The 16,250-nt window shown below is 37.7% G+C and overlaps 1 protein-coding gene and 1 long non-coding RNA gene across 3 annotated transcripts; one reads left to right on the top strand and one right to left on the bottom strand.

Moving 5' to 3' along the window:
* Positions 1-319: 319 nt before the first annotated feature.
* On the top strand, positions 320-5,931 carry LOC141432356 (uncharacterized). Of its 2 annotated transcripts, none has more exons than XM_074093895.1 (4): positions 320-581; positions 1,151-1,186; positions 1,987-2,184; positions 3,506-5,931. In XM_074093895.1, the coding sequence occupies exons 3-4, from the start codon at positions 1,992-1,994 to the stop codon at positions 5,836-5,838; spliced, it is 2,526 nt and encodes an 841-aa protein (XP_073949996.1). In that variant the 5' UTR covers positions 320-581; positions 1,151-1,186; positions 1,987-1,991; the 3' UTR covers positions 5,839-5,931. The 2 variants fall into 2 exon arrangements, with proteins under 2 accessions (XP_073949996.1, XP_073949995.1); XM_074093894.1 differs by having other exon boundaries at positions 989-1,186.
* A 5,724-nt stretch (positions 5,932-11,655) lies between these two features.
* LOC141432700 (uncharacterized) lies at positions 11,656-16,038 on the bottom strand. Its single transcript, XR_012451856.1, has 2 exons — positions 15,784-16,038; positions 11,656-12,733 (listed from the first exon to the last, which is right to left on the bottom strand). It is a non-coding gene; the product is annotated as an uncharacterized lncRNA (long non-coding RNA).
* Between the last annotated feature and the right edge of the window lie 212 nt (positions 16,039-16,250).

Here is a 16,250-nt window from a genome sequence, read left to right as displayed (position 1 = left end):
TTCGAATTTCACGTCACAGTTCAGTCTTAATATTTTTTTAATTTTAAATTAAATTAAATACCGACTAAAAACTCCCGTCATGCTTTATACAGGCTTAGGACTGTCAGCAATTTTTATAATTTTTTTAGTTAAAAAGTGTAAATAAATGCTTGTTTTCAAGTTGGCGGAACGTTGTCAGCCGCCGTACTCCTAAATACTGGTACGCTAAAAGAATCGCGGCCGGGAACGCGTACTCACGCGTCCAAGCCAAAACCTATTCCAGTAAATACCTCAGGTAAATACGTCTCTCTCACCTCTAACGGTACGGTCGCGCCCGCCATTGCGATTGATCGCTCAAACAGACTAACGTAAATGGTGAAATTGTATAACAAACATTTTACAACAAATATACTTAAATAAGTGTCGCGTTAAGATTTGATTATTTTGTTAAATCGAACAATTCAGACTACGAAGAATCGCAGGGAACTGTCATTTTTGACGATTCGCGAAAACATAACCTCAAAACAGACTTTGTTATTGAGCGTAATTTATATTCATAACTCAGTGATAATAACTAAATTTCGTGAGGCTCTGACTATTACGTAAGTCCATCCAAAATTTAAAACCGTAATGCTGCAAAAGGCCACAAAGCACTTTTTGACGTGTATTTTATCGACGAAACGAGAGGAAGTTCATCAAGTTGATTGTTTGTATTCTAACGGAGGAGCTCGAAAAAGTGCAACAAAAACAGATACCTACCTATTCAATTTAGCATACATGTAAAGATTTATTCCTTACTACCTATGACATGTTAATTCTTTCCATAATAGCATGGCCTACCAACCCCTACAAGCTATATTTAATACTAAAAAACAGCAATAAATGGCACTACCATTAACATTTGTAAATTATAAAATGTGAATAAGCCAAATTCAATTTGGCCATTTTAGGATTATTACGTCAAAGTCAATATAAAACAGTTTATTTGACTTTGGCACAATAATTGCAGGTCCGACTCTGTTAATTGTCATGGACGATATTTGGATCTAAATACGACGACTTGGCATGTAAAAACTGACCTGAACAACAAAAATGGCTCCGACTAAATGTGCATATTTTATGTGTAATAACACTTCGGATCAAAAACCTATGTTCCGGTTCCCTTCCGCAGATCCCACACGGCTACAAGTTTGGTTGTCTAATTGTGGTAAGTTATTTTTTCCATTTAACGTTCATAGGTAGATAAGTACATTATATGTTTTTAAGTATTTTATTTGTAATTATTTTATGTGGAAAAAATGACTTTCTGCCAAGTTTCTTGTGGCGCATTCTTCTTGGCAATGATGGTCTTTCCGAAAGCGCTGGTACTTTAAAAAATAATGTGTAAAAGTGCCCATTGCGGCCTATTTACTGAATAAATGATTTGAATTTTGATTTTGAATTAGAGTACTGGGTAAATTTCACTTTGTGAATTATTGTGTAATTTTTTGGTTTTTTAGATTTTATGATTCAAAACAAATAAATAAATGATAATAAAACAAGTTTCTTCAAAATCACTGATAAATGGTTTACGGTCACGTTAATGAGACTAAAATAATACTAATGAAATTCCTTAAAACTCCAATGACATGAAATGCACACTAATGAAAATTTTACACTTGCTACATATAATGCTAATGCTTTTTAAGACTACTGTTGGATATTAAATAAAAGATATAAGACAGTTTAATGCAGGTTTTTACGAGTATTTAAGCTGATTTACAAAAAATCTTTAATTTTTATTATTAGTATTTTAAAATAAGCCTTTCAAATAAACTCCTTTCTTTTTAACCCCCGATGCAAAAAGAGGGGTGTTATAAGTTTGACTGCTATGTCTGTCTGTGTCTACGTCTGTCTGTGTGTGTAGATAATGAAATCTTAAACCTTAAGTGGTTTTAGTTAGATAGTTAGACAAGGACCATTATATTGTGTTTTATTTGTTGATGTACACATAATTTTATGTTTTAGGGAACATGACCATTACACATTTAAGCCAAAATGAGCTACGTAATAGATATCTGTGCCTGGAACATTTCGATGAGAAATTTGTTCAGAATCAAGGTGGAAGACGAACACGGATTACTAAAAAAGCATTACCTAAACATTATAAAGAAGAGGAAAATATGGCTATCTCACCACATTCCCCAATCCCTTCTACATCAGAAGGTAAGGTATAGTGTGTAGATTCCTAGCAATGTTTCGATCAAATCTGTTGAATAATTTGATAAAATTAGATAAATCAAATTGTGACTCAGATGATGATAACTTTTGGTTGACGTCAGCAGAAGTTCAGCAGCAAAACACAACCATCAACAGCATCGACTCTGGTGTCAAATGCTGGCCCATCGACGTCGACAGCGGTACCTTCCCATGCCCCGCCTATTCCAGCTGTTTCGCACGCAACTGGGGCCGTGCCCGATGATGAACATGTAACATCACAAGCAGTAACTCTGGAGGATTGTTCAGTTGTGTATTTTGCTGGCTGGCTAGGCAAAGTATGCATAGAGAAATTTGATTGTACACGTGCTTTGCTTGATGATGAATTTGACTTGTTAGATAACAAAACATATTCTGTGTAATTTGACAACTTCGAAACTGAAATCGCCTACTGATTTTTTATGATTGTTTTTGGAGTCTTTTGTATTTTTTATTTCAACTCCAAATTTGTTACTTTTACGGGTATCCCGTGAAACCATATCGAAAATACAAACTGAGACATGGATGCACAGAAAAACCAGAAAAAGAGACCAGCGCTGGGAATCGAACCCAGGTCCTCAGCAATCCGTGCGCGTGCTATAACCCCTACACACCGCTGGACAGGAATCTAGACACGAATTCTTCCCATGCATACATATCTCAGGTTGCTTATTTCTACTACGCTACTTATGCAGCAGCACTAGCGACATCTATGTTCCGCTCTCATCGAGAGACGTCATACTCTTTCGGAACCAACCGCTCACGCAGACAAGAGATGTCGCTACTAAGCAATCAAATTATGATTGTTTTTGGAGTCTTTTTGTATTTTTTATTTCAACTCCAAATTTGTTACTTTTACGGGTATCCCGTGAAACCATATCGAAAATACAAACTGAGACATGGATGCACAGAAAAACCAGAAAAAGAGACCAGCGCTGCAATCTCTAAACTTGATAACACAATATAATATTATATAGCTTTCAAACATATTCTCCTCTTCCTTTGGTCTTCTTTCTGTTGGGCACAGGCCTCCTCTCAGAATGAGAGGGCTTGAGCTGTAATTTCACAGAGCCCAGTGTGGATTGGGAACTTCCCACACACGTACCATAGAACTTATTGCTGTATTCAGGTTTCCTCACGATGTTTTCCTTCATCGAAAAGCTCGTGACAAATTCCGATAAAGTCAAAGAATTGCGGGTTCGGATTCGACAAACCCACAAATTACATGGTCCAAGCAATCTACTAACTTGGAGTAAATATTTTTTAATGCCTGATATGTGATTTGTTTTAGGTTACCTATACTGTTCTTCAAACAATGAATCCCTATGGCAACAATCAAGAGATAAATGCGAGCTACCACGATTTGTACCATGCAAAATGTATACAAGTGTACAATTGAAAGATTTCCTGAAGGAAATATCGGAGGAAGCGAAATTTATTAAATTCGAATACGACTCCCCTGAGAAGTTCAACGTGCTTATAAAATGTAAAGTCGAAGAGAATCAACCCGCCGATTACTATAAAGAACACGCAAAAAACTGGATAAACCAGTTTTCTTATTTCACGAAGACTGCTTGGGTGGTACGGATCTGTTATCCTGCGGTCAAATGTTTCGTATTCAGGAAAACTTACGCCTGCCATTTGGGCGCAAGCACTGGTAAGCAACAGGCGCGAAACATGCACTGCAAAGCGGCTATAAATTTCAAAATAACAAATAACGGGAATGATGCTGTGGTAAAAGACCCCCATTTCCAGGAGGGTCTAAACATGACCATAGCCATTGAATGTGAGCACTCGCATTCAATAAAAGTACTCAATGTAGTAAACCTTAAAAAAGTCTGTTCTTATAACAAATCCGCATTCTACGAATTCTTCGATGAAGGATATACGGCGATGGCTGCTAGTTGCTACAACGTTCTGCGGCTCATGGATATGTATGGACCAGACAGCGAGAAGCTGGCCGATTATAACTTTAACCCTACAATACAACGAATCCAGTACTTATATAGCCGTCGATGGAACAGGAAAGAAATAAACGTCAATGAGGTTATGATCAAGAAGATGCAAACATTGGAAAAAATAGGGCACACAATCAAATATAACGACAACCCTCCATATGTCGTCATTATGACACCTTTGATGAAACGAGTGATAGCCCATATAGGCTTGCAACGAGTTTTGATAGACGCGACCCTGGACCATGGAGCGCCTTTTACTCTAGTCCTGTACGTGCCATCTATGATAGGCTCATTACCTGTAGCATGCGCCACATTCACAGAGCTCAACAAAGAGATATACCTCCAAATATTCTTAACGGTCAAGATAGCGATACAAACTCTTACTGGTATTAATTTCGAGCCTAAAGTACTGCTGCACGACGACGATTCGATGATAAAAGAAGCATTAACTTTAGTATTTCCCAATTCAATTATAATACTGAATCGATATTCACTATGCAAAGACTTCTGGCGATGGATTTGTGACGATGGAATTGTTATAAAACCCGAACCTTTGTCAACAATTGTGTTAATTAAGTCCCTCATTTTTACAAAATCTCTGAACGAGGCTATGCTAGTTCACGATATCTTGATCTCCCGCAGTCTGCCAGACAAATGTTTAGATAAAATTAATTTAATTTGGGTGAATCGCAAGCAATGGATAGATGATAATCAGCTATGCGACGGTTTCAATGACGCGATTATTAATTTTACGAAAGAGTTCATTTTAGAGCTATGCAAGCCTTTTAAAGATATTTTGCCTGCGATGCTGGACGTCGTAACTAATGTTATAGAGAGTCATTATAATAAAATTTTACAAGCACATAGAGACGGCAACGTAATGAGCGTCTATTCAAAATTTATCGCGAAAACAAAAATTTACATTAATTCTGAGTATATTAGAAAAGTAGATTCAGACGAATACCATATACAAGATGGATTAAATAGAGGGCAGGTACAACAGATCAACATAGATACTATGTGCTGCGATTGCAGTCTCGGCAAAATAGGACGAATATGCGACCACTTGTGCGCCCTATTAATGCTTAATGACGATAAATTTGCATTATTTTCTTCATTGGATTACAACGAAAGAAACATATTTCTAAAAATATTAGGAGATACAAGCACAACAATAAAGTCTGAAGACATAAATGATCTACAGATAGAGGAAACTGCGATCGACGATGAAAGACCAAGGTCGTGCCTATCATCTATGGAAAGTGAAGAAAATTATAATCCCGAAATCAAAAAAGAAGTGCAAGATTCTTTGGAGACAAATCATGAAGATGAAAACATCGCCCATGACAGCTCAATTAAAATGGAAGACCAAGATTGTTCTGAGACATATTACGAAGATGAAAATAGTGTTAATATTAATTTTGCTAGTGAAGATACACCACAAACCGAGTTGAAAGAACAGTATGAAGCGTGTATGAAATGTGTAAATGAAGAATTTCAGAGACTCGAGAAATTGTTTAAAGAGCATCCTAACGAAACAAATTTATATACCATGCAGCGATTAACGAAGGAGTTGGCTAAAGTAGTAGTGGTTAAAGAAGAAGTGGACTTGTCGAACATGTACGTGACATTGAACAACAAGACAAGTGTGACTGAAGAGATCTGATTTTTGTGCTGTGCTAGTTCAATTCTTAGTAAAGTACGTGTAAGATAACTGTACTTTGTTTGATTTATGATCTGTCGTCGGGGATAGTGGAAATCTGCGTATGGATAATTATATGTGGCAAATTTTGCCTATTTCTATTTTCTTATTTTTTTTCCATATTCGTTGAAACATTGTATGAAATTAAAACTACACGTAGTGCAGATAGATATGCGTATTATGTGTGGTAGATAATCGGTTTTACTTTGTCCCCAATGACATACCGAAGTATATAAAATGGACCAATAGGAGGGTCGATCAACTTTTTTTACCACCCGGCAACCGACCAGCACCGCCTTGACAATCAGCGTCCACTCGTTGTCGACAGGTGGCCCAAAACGCCGCGTTGACAACGAGTGGACCTCGCGTGGTCCACGAATTTCCCAGTAGTCTATTATGTAATATGAGGGTGGGGACGCGGAGCGGTACCGGTACGAGCAGCGAGCTATCACCGAGTAGCGGTCTACTCGCCGTCCGCGCGTGGATAGGCGCGAGCGAGGCGATCCGGTGACGCTACAGAGTTGATGTAATGAGCGCATGTCCATACAAATCCTCATAATACTAACCACTCGCGGCGAGGCGGTGCTGATCGGGTGCTGGGTGGATCTAATAAGCTGTGACCTTCACTCTTTCAGCCGTAAGTTTAAAGGATTAAAATTTGCCAAACATGCATTTTTGTGGTCGTTTTAAGCCCCTTCTATAATTGGTCACCTAATAAGCATGTTACTATAATGAATGTGACACAACATTTCTTCTATTAAACTGTACTACTTTTGTCCCCTCGCTGCCGGGACAGAATAACAACAAGAAATAGTTGATCCACCCAGAAACACTTCATTTACCTATCCTCGCTCAGCGCAGCTCGTGGAAACACTTCAGCGAAGCGAGGTCTTTTTATATACAAAACCAGAGGGGTGTGTGCGAGGAATGTGTTGCGTAGTATTCAGTCAGTAATGGCGGGCAGTGGCGCGCTCCCGCCTCACCGCACCCCGCTCGCTACACGTCCTCGTTACGCATCCTCGTACATCTCTAATGCAGTTCAGTGCAGAAATACAGCGCTAACGGAGAACTTTAGGGCCTAGGCTAGCTGGCGCGGGTGCACGAAGCGGGCGCACGTCTGCGGGTGTAGTTTACAGGTAAAATACATTGTACGCGACGCGTGCTGTTAGCGATGCTCATACTATTTTTCAGTGACTCCGAAGCCGTAACGTTTCGTGTGCTCTGCAAATGGGTAGATTTGGGAATACAGGCGTGATGTAAGTGTGTGCGTCATCCTTTTTTTAAATTTGGAAAAAACATGGTTTTTTCCTACTCAGAATCAAGAGCACAATCGATTCCGATTGTTTAAAAATGTCCCAAAAAAATGACAGTTTTGCGAAGTTTTTAGGGTTCCGGAGCCAAAATGGCAAAAACGGAACCCTTATAGTTTCGCCATGTCTGTCTGTCTGTCCGTCCGTCCGGCTTTGCTCAGGGACTATCAATGCTAGAAAGCTGTAATTTTGCACGGATATATATGTAAACTATGCTGACAAAATGGTACAATAAAAAACTAAAAAAAAGAAACCTCCCATAGACGTAAAGTGAGGGTGATTTTTTAGTTTGCTAAGACGATTTATCGATACAGCGATATGTTTGCGAAATATTCAACTTTAAGGCGGCTGCTCACGTTAGCTCATGGTAAAAGTCCCGTCAGATGGCGTTAAAAATCAGACTGTCGAATTTTCGTGATGTTTTTTTGTAATTTTTAGAATATCCGTAGAATACTAATAGTTGAGTTTATTATTTGCGAAAACAATTTAGAATTGCCGATTTTTTGAGACTACAGTCGAACATAAATTGTGTGCCAATTCTGAGATTTCAGGGCTCAAATTTAGGTGTCAGGTACAGCCTTATACGGACACTAGGAGCTCACGCACACATGCAAATAGACAGCGCCAACTAGTGAAAAATTATTGCATCACTTTTCTAGGCTTTCGGAAGGCTTTCGGCGTAAGCTACTACAAAATATTCATATATTTTTTTTCGGGTCACGAATATTTGTATCAACTGTACTTTTGCCCTTAAAATGTTCAAATATCTAGATAATATGAGTGTTTCATATGCGACGATATAGAATTAGATGAATCGTGTTAGAGTCCCAGGAATCTAATCTTATGTGATTTTTGGCTTTGGACTTGGAGATTGTCGAGTATGATATTGTGCTCAAGTTGGTAACCACATATGATGCTCTTGTGACATACATACTTTGATAATCATGCATTACATGCGAGTGTTACTCCTATTTCTTCGAATATTGGAGACGAAATCTTTCCGTGTTTTATTCTACCTACCAGTCTTGATTGCAGTTATCTTTTGAGTTGAAGGTTGCGATAATTCTTTGTATTGTATACCGAGGTACAGAAATGGTCATTTTGGAAAGCTGAAGAACGGAAGGCCGTAATGCTGTATAAGTGTGTCAACTACCCTGATGCGTAAAACAGTTCATGTGTAGTGGTACATAGTAGGCTGGAAAGGAAACAGCCTCGTTGAAGCTATCGGTATGTAGAATCCTGCTGGAAACGACGTTTCATATTTTGAATCTTTATTTATACGTGGATAATACTATCATCATCATCACCATCATTATCGTGGTCTGGTTGTTTATATATATATCTAGAGGGTCTTTTTCCTCATAAGCTTTAGAATTTCCGTGTAATTTTTCAAGACAGGTACTGCTGTGTCCTTAAAAGGGCAGACCTAACGCTTTACGACGGTGCTGGTGGGCATCGTACGGTAGTAAGCGAGGACCTCTGGGGAGCTAGTACAGTCTCCATGTTTTCAATTGTCGTTTTGTGTCGTGGGTGTGCCAGATAATAAAAATTCTTAGATATAGTTGTGAATTTCCAGGTGTAGAGCTTTATTGTGCTAGCTGCTCGAGGAAGACCTGAATGCGTTCAAGCGTGTTGCTGCGGGATGCAAGTTAATACTATAAAATGTTGCAAGTATTACGCTTGCGTTATATTAGCGATTAGATTACGCTTGAATCATTCCAAGTACATTTTTTGTTAGATCCGAAGGAATTTGTTTTGGAGTTTTCGACGGTAAATTCAGAACTTTACTTCCTATATATTTATTTGTATTTAGTATGAATAATGAGAATACAGGCTACATGTAGGCATCTACATGTTTCTACGATAAATAAAGAACATTCTGACTCCAAAGCAAATCGGATCTCGTTTTGAACGGTATGCCCAGTATTTCAACCAAGTGGTAGAAATTCGTTCAAGAATTCCCACAAATTGCGAGAAATACCGAGATTACATCTGAATATATTTATACTTACAAGAGATACTTACCTATTTACTCAATTGATGATTAGCTGCTTGACGACGACCGGAGTCTTTCAGTGCTCACCCTACACGCGTATGAGCAAAATTCCTTCTTGATGCGAACCGATTGCGGTTTAGGAACTAATCTTATGAACTTTTTTTTCCTCCCGACCCGTGGTCCAACTACTATGTCCAACTGGTTGCACCACGGGGAAGCAAGTTTACTCATCGTCAACCGATTGCACCACGGAGAAGCAAAATCAGTAGTCCAATTCTGGAAAGTATGTTTATCCATGGTCCTACTGGGTGGGTCCAATTAGTTCAACTAGTTGAACTACCACTTGAACTCTGTGGAATCGGGGTTCGGACTGTTGGTTTCACTGTATTCAGAATAAACTACATAGTTGTTGGGTTTCATGCGACTTTTAATTTTATAAAAATGCAGTAATGATAGTACCTATTCTGATACACATGACCCAAGGTAATTTTACTTCCCCATGGTGCAAATGGTTCAACATAGCAATTGTTCATATGCCCTTTGGACAATAGCCCTTCAGTTGTACCACGGGTTACAGCAATTAGTTGCAGAAAAAAAAGTAGTCTGAGAATTGAACCATCCTGGGTAAGTTTAGGTTCCCGTGGTGCAACCAGATAGCAGTTGGACCACGGGTCGGGAGGGATTTTTCCCTTTGTGCAGGACGGTAGCTATAGCCACGCAGCGATTTTCCCTCGCTCGTGCCTAAAATATCACATTTTTCAAAATACTACATTACTTATATTATACTTCGCGAGTTCGCATATTGTTGTATTTTCGTTATTATTTTGTGCGTTTAGAGAATAAATATTTATTTCTATTTCTATATTTCTATTTCTTATTACATTATTCATTAAAATTCCCACTATACCAGATGTCCAAAATAAGATATTCCACAAAAAAAACACTTTCTTGTGTAATCTTCGATTTTGTAATGTGGCGCATGGTATTTTAGGCACGAGCGCCCTCTTTCTGGTATAGCTTGGATTATTCGAAACAGATGCAAGGTCGTGCTCCTACTACAGTCTCCTACTGGTAGGAGCACGAACACAATATTATACTAATTCTCCTATTAGTAGGAGCATGAATACCTGTATGTACTGATTTTCCTACTGAAAACCAGATGTATGGAATAGTATCATTTAGTCTAAAAAAACTAAAACACAGGTGGTCTAAGAAGCAATAGGTCATGCAGCCTATCAGTATAACGCAAAAGTATTCTGAAATGTAAAATTTAGCAATATGCGGAATAAAATTATGAACAGATAGAGATGGACCTGAAATAGGATTTATATTCTCAGAGTATGTAACCAATGTGGTTGATCAATGAAATGACATTGGTCTAAAGAAATTGTAAACTTAGTACACTGTCATTATAAGATATTGACAATTTAGAAAGTGGTTCATTGTTCGAATTGGTCTCTGGTCACAGTGAGAAGTGGTCAATTTAGTGAGAAGACGTTATGAAAATCATCATCATCATCATGATCATCTCAGCAGTAGGACGTTCACTGTTGGACAGAGGGCTCCAACCATAACCTCCAGTTGCTTCGGTTGGCAGCGGCCCCCACCGTGGACCCACGGCTTTAACCAAATCATCCGTCCATCTCGTTGGTGGACGTCCTACGCTGCGCTTGCCGATCCGCGGTCTCCACTCGAGTACAATACAATACAATACAATAACTCTTTATTGCACACCAAAAAACAGTAAACAGTACAGAGAACACAAGTATATACATAGAGATTTTCTAAGGTAAGCAATAGGCGGCCTTATCGCTTCAGAGCGATCTCTTCCAGGCAACCTTTACAAGGAACAGAAATAAGGAATACATTTTAGCAGTACGAGTACTTTTCGGCCCCAACGGCAATCCTATACTTTGCGGAGGTTCACAATATCAATGAACTGAATCAATTGCTTTGCTCACCCGTGACTTTATAATAGCTACGTTTATGCATGAAATGTGTGTTCATGCAGTTCCTCCACCTGCACACTGTCGGAATACGCACAAATCATCAAACACATCTATCACCACCACCACACTACACTGACGCGTTTCGAACTCGACCAGATCTCATCTTTAGAGCAACACAAACGTTCACCATACTACCAGATGTTAGAAATAGTAAAAGATATAAAGATATTATTATAAAGGTCGTGGGTGAGCAAAGTAAATATTTCAGTTCACCTATAGGTACAAAAATATATTATGTAGTACTTACTGTACAGTCACCACCATAAGCGTGGAAGCTGTCTAGGTGCTGAAGAATATCTGAACATGATTATATTTTTATTGTGCATTACGTAAATGCGTGTTCCGATAATTTTTAAATGTTTAGACAGCTCCGCTATGTGTTGTGGCGTCAGTACGAATATATCACGAAATAGAAGTATGCAAATCACGTAAACGATATCTTGAGCATGAAAGAATAAAACAAAGATAATTATAACATTTTTAATAATAGGGAGACTATTTTACAAGGTCCTAAAATTACCCTTACCTACTCACCCATAAAGTAGAGGCAGCATCCAAAATAGATCTTGTATACTTAGCGTAGTTCTTAGCAGCAGTAAAAAAAAAAACAAAGTAGTTGAGATGGCTGTTCTACTTTTGTCATTGATAATTCCTATATCATATAACTTAGATTGAGAAGTGAGTGAGAAAAACTGCAATCCCCTAAAGAAATTAAGTCTTAGAAAAATAATGTCTATTGTCTGCTGCAGTGTGGATGTCGTCGCTCGATCGTGGGATTTACAGCTAATAATTAATTAACTTAATTTTTGACTATCTTTTACACAGTAAGAGTTAGGATTCTAGTGTCTTGGAGAAATTAACTTCGTTTGACTATAGTCCCCCTCAAAGTTAACAATCAAAAATAACACGGTGTATAATATCTTTATAGTGCAGACATTTACAGCTTATAGTTTTACCAAGTGTCTAGGTATGCTTCATCGTAATCAGTCGTAAGTCTATTCATGGTAAAAGTTGTATCTTTATTTTATAACAATAGATTTCTTAAAAACAAAAAAATAATTATATTCACGATTCGATACTACATGTTGTCTTTAGTGGTTATACTTATATTTTTGTGACAACCTATATATTCCTCAATTTAATCCGCAAGATCTTGTAAAATCAAAAAATATTGAAAGTCATAAATAATCAAATCATATAGGTAACGAACAATTGACACCTCACTGACGTCACGCCCAAACTGAAAGAGACGTATATATTATTTGACAATATGGTACTGTTTTCGATGATTGTCATTTTTTGAAATAAGAACGGTGGTTTAATCAATCTGTAAAGGTATTTAGTACTTATGTAGCAAGAGCTGTAAGTAACTGTTGAATCTTCGGCTCCTATCCATGAGACTACCGGGCCCAATTGCATAATAGGTAAAGTACAAGCTAAGAGTATTGGTGAATTTTAATACAAAATCGCTAATACTATTTGCTTTGTACTTTGTTATGTATTACGTACTTGTCTCAGAAAATAATTTGAAGTCCATTATGAATCTGAAAAGTTAATATATTTAGTGAGCAAAAACAGTAAAAGGAAGACAAACGAAGGAACAAAATAAAACTCATTTATAATTTAAGTTTATCTTTTTTTCCATACATTTAGGAGATAATTCTTAATAAACCGGCCAAGAAAAAAGTCATTTGATCAAAAACCTAAACCTGCTCCGCCAAAATAATCTTCACTGCTGCGGATCGAGCGAGTGAAGCGAGCGAGATCGATGTAGGTGGAGCGGATGCGACTCTGTTGGGTCAGGTTGAAGGCAAGGGCGGCGAGTGAGGCGGCAGCCGCCTCGACCTTTGTTTTTTTTTTTTGAGCAGACTTTTAAAAGGAGAGAGAGAGAGAGAGAGAAAGAGATCATTTATAGATTTTAAGTTTTCGTTTTTTCCATACATTAGGAGATAATTTTAATAAACCGGCCAGAAAAAAATCATTTGATCAAAAACAAAGGGTGCTCGCCAAAATAATATCTTCATGCTGCGGATCGAGCAAAAAAAGCGGCGAGATCGATTAGGTGAGCGATGCGACTCTGTGGGTCAGTTGAAGGCAGGGCGGGAGTGAGGCGGCAGCCCGGCTCGCCTCGTTGGAGTTTTTTTTTATTCAGACTTTTATCATAGAGAGAGAGAGAGAAGAGAGAGAGAGAGAAGAGATCATAGAGTTGACTTTGCGAGTTCGTTTTCGTCACTGACGCGTAACAGAGGATTTTAACTACAAGTGTAGTGAATGAAACCGACCGACTGCGAGTTTGATTCGCGCACAAAGGTTGCGCACCATCTATACAATATTCATTGGACATTAGCAAAAAAAGGCAAAAAAAACACGTTTGTTTATGGAGCCTCTTTATATTTTTTTTAATTCTGTTTTTAGTAATTTGTTGTTATAGAGGCCGCATAATCTGTGAATATTTCAACTGTCTAACTCTCACGGTTCTTGAGATACAGCCTGGTGACAGCCGACGGACAAACGACCAACGAAGTCTTAGTAATAGGGTTTTGGTACCGAACCATAAAATTGAGTCTTGCTTTTCTTTTTTACTTTTCTTATTTTTTATCTGGTAATTCGAGTTGACCTACTAGTAATTTCACTGGTGAGGTTTTAACTTATTAATAAGAGTAACGTTACCTACTGTATGACTGACTGACGGATAATGCACAGCTTACTCGACTGGAGATATAATTGACGGGTCCCCTTCGTAATCCATAATATCGTTTGTCCTAAACTCAAATGCCATAACACTTTTGCCATAAACACTTTTGACATATCCTATTTTTGCCTTAATGATTTTTTGTCCTAATAATCATAAGCCATAATATTACATGTCCTAATACTCTACATCCTAATATGTTTTGTACTAATATAGTAAGACATAAAACTTACGAGTAATAATATTAAAATCCATAATATTAATTGTCATAACAGAGCACTTGTAGGTAAACAGCGACTTGCGAGCCAGAAAAGTATATTACGTTACAACTGAGTTCCCAACAGTGACGATCGGTACCAGAAAAGTAAGTTAGGTTAGGTTAGAACTGCGACTCCTACAGAAACGAACCGCAGCCAGAAAAATAGGTTAGGTTAGAACTGCGACCCCTACAAAAAAGAACAGCAGTCAGAAAAGTATTTTATTTAAAATTATTTATAAAGTGGCCTTTTTTTTAGTGTATTATTATTTACTACTATTATATGCAATTTCCCGGGATAAAAACTATCCTATGGCCTTTTCTGGGACTCAAACTATCTATGTAGGTACCGAATTTTATCTAAATTGGTTCAGCGGTTTTGAAGTGATGGGGTAACAAACAAACAAACAGACTTACAAACTTTCGCATTTATTATATTAGTGGTAAGGGGGATGATTCAACGGTGTGTGAAGTTTCCAAACCAGTTTAGTACAAAAGTGATTATGTCAACCAATATTTGGACATGTGAGTATAAGGACATAATATGTTAATTAGTACTTACGAAATTAGTGCAAATAAGCATTAGGATATTCAATATTAGGAAAAAAATTATGGAATGACATTATGGCAAAATATCATTATGACATAAGTTGTTATGGATTCCAATATAGATCCAAAATTGTCATTCCACACCGCAGTGCTGGAGCCTGGAGTTTATATTTGGCAACAGAGAGCCAAATATAATAATATTAGGACTACGTAGTTTACAGCAGGTGGTGCATCAACAGTAGTTCAGATTATTTAAGCTCAACAAAATTACATCTACACACACACACACACACACCTTAAACTTTGACTTCATAAGAATTTTATTTACCCAATAAGTGACCCTCACGCTAATAAGACAAATGTAATGACGTCACTTGTCACAATTGGTTAAACCGTTGAGTAGTTACGAGCGAACATAGGAACATACGTACATACTTAAATATATACACACAGGTCCAAAACATAACCTTCGCTTCAGTTAGGGTAAAAAGGTACGTGGTAACAGAGTAGTTCGACCTACTAATATGGCCATTCAAGAAGGATCATGGTTTCGAATCCAGTCTCGCATCTCTAATTTTTTTTTTTATATTCAATTGCTGTTCCCAATCTTCACTAATTCTCCGTTTTAACTGTTGTAGATAGTAAGTAACGTCTGTTGTGCAGACTTGTTTATATAGTTATATTTTTTCTTTATGTATTGCCTAGTTAGTTACTCGAAATAAACACTGTTGTCAATGAACATCTTTTTGCTAACTCATATCTTACAAATCAGTTATTTAATTCTCTCCAGCACTTTCCACCAAATATTACAACAGAAACTATCAGCCCAAAAAAATCTCATTCTTATGAAGAGTTAGTACTAAGCGCTATATAGCCACGTTACGGAATCGTAACGAGGGTGAATAGAGCGGGCGACCAGCGACCGGACTGCGTGGCGCTTGGTTGGAGGCATTGGTTAGCGGTCGTGTAATTGACGCTTGGCTGTGCGTGCGTCGATTCGTGCGCTAGTATGAAGTCGATCTACTGCATATTACTTGTATTGTGATGATAATGTGAAATTACTTATTTGTGACAAAAAGAAGCAAAGCAGGTCTTACCTTCTAAGTGATCCACTGGAGTCCAATTAGATGATTTTTAGTAAAAATTAGTCTAATTCCTGAAATTAGTTTTTTAAATTAGAAATGACTACTAAGTAGGTTTACATACACTAGTTATCTCTATCTGAACTCAAATTATACACTTTGTCACAATCACAATCACGTTGAAGAGTCCCTGTGAATTCGTGTCATTTACATGTCAAATAGCGTCCCTTTTCTTTGAAATCAATCAAGCAGCGTTGTTGTGATACATATAGGTACTACGCAAAACATAGACATAACACTGCTAAAAATTTCTTTCGGCTTTGTTGTTATGCAGGTATAAAACGCTCTTATCAAATAACTAGCTGTTACCCGTGACTCATCATCATCATCATCATCGTCATCATAAACATCACATCATCACCATCATCTGCAATACCCCTGGTGTTGCAGATGTTTATGAGCGGTGGTGATCTCTTACTGAC

This window comes from Choristoneura fumiferana, chromosome 11, assembly GCF_025370935.1.
Source record: "Choristoneura fumiferana chromosome 11, NRCan_CFum_1, whole genome shotgun sequence".
Lineage (NCBI taxonomy): Eukaryota > Metazoa > Arthropoda > Insecta > Lepidoptera > Tortricidae > Choristoneura > Choristoneura fumiferana.
This window is presented reverse-complemented; position numbering and strand designations above follow the sequence as displayed.

Bases quoted from the DNA above. Each gene is read 5' to 3' on its own strand.
- LOC141432356 (XM_074093894.1), top strand. From the start codon at position 1,072: ATGGCTCCGACTAAATGTGCATATTTTATGTGTAATAACACTTCGGAT. The intron at 1,187-1,986 runs GTAAGTTATTTT...TTTATGTTTTAG, and splicing joins AGTTTGGTTGTCTAATTGTG to GGAACATGACCATTACACAT. The intron at 2,185-3,505 runs GTAAGGTATAGT...GATTTGTTTTAG, and splicing joins AATCCCTTCTACATCAGAAG to GTTACCTATACTGTTCTTCA.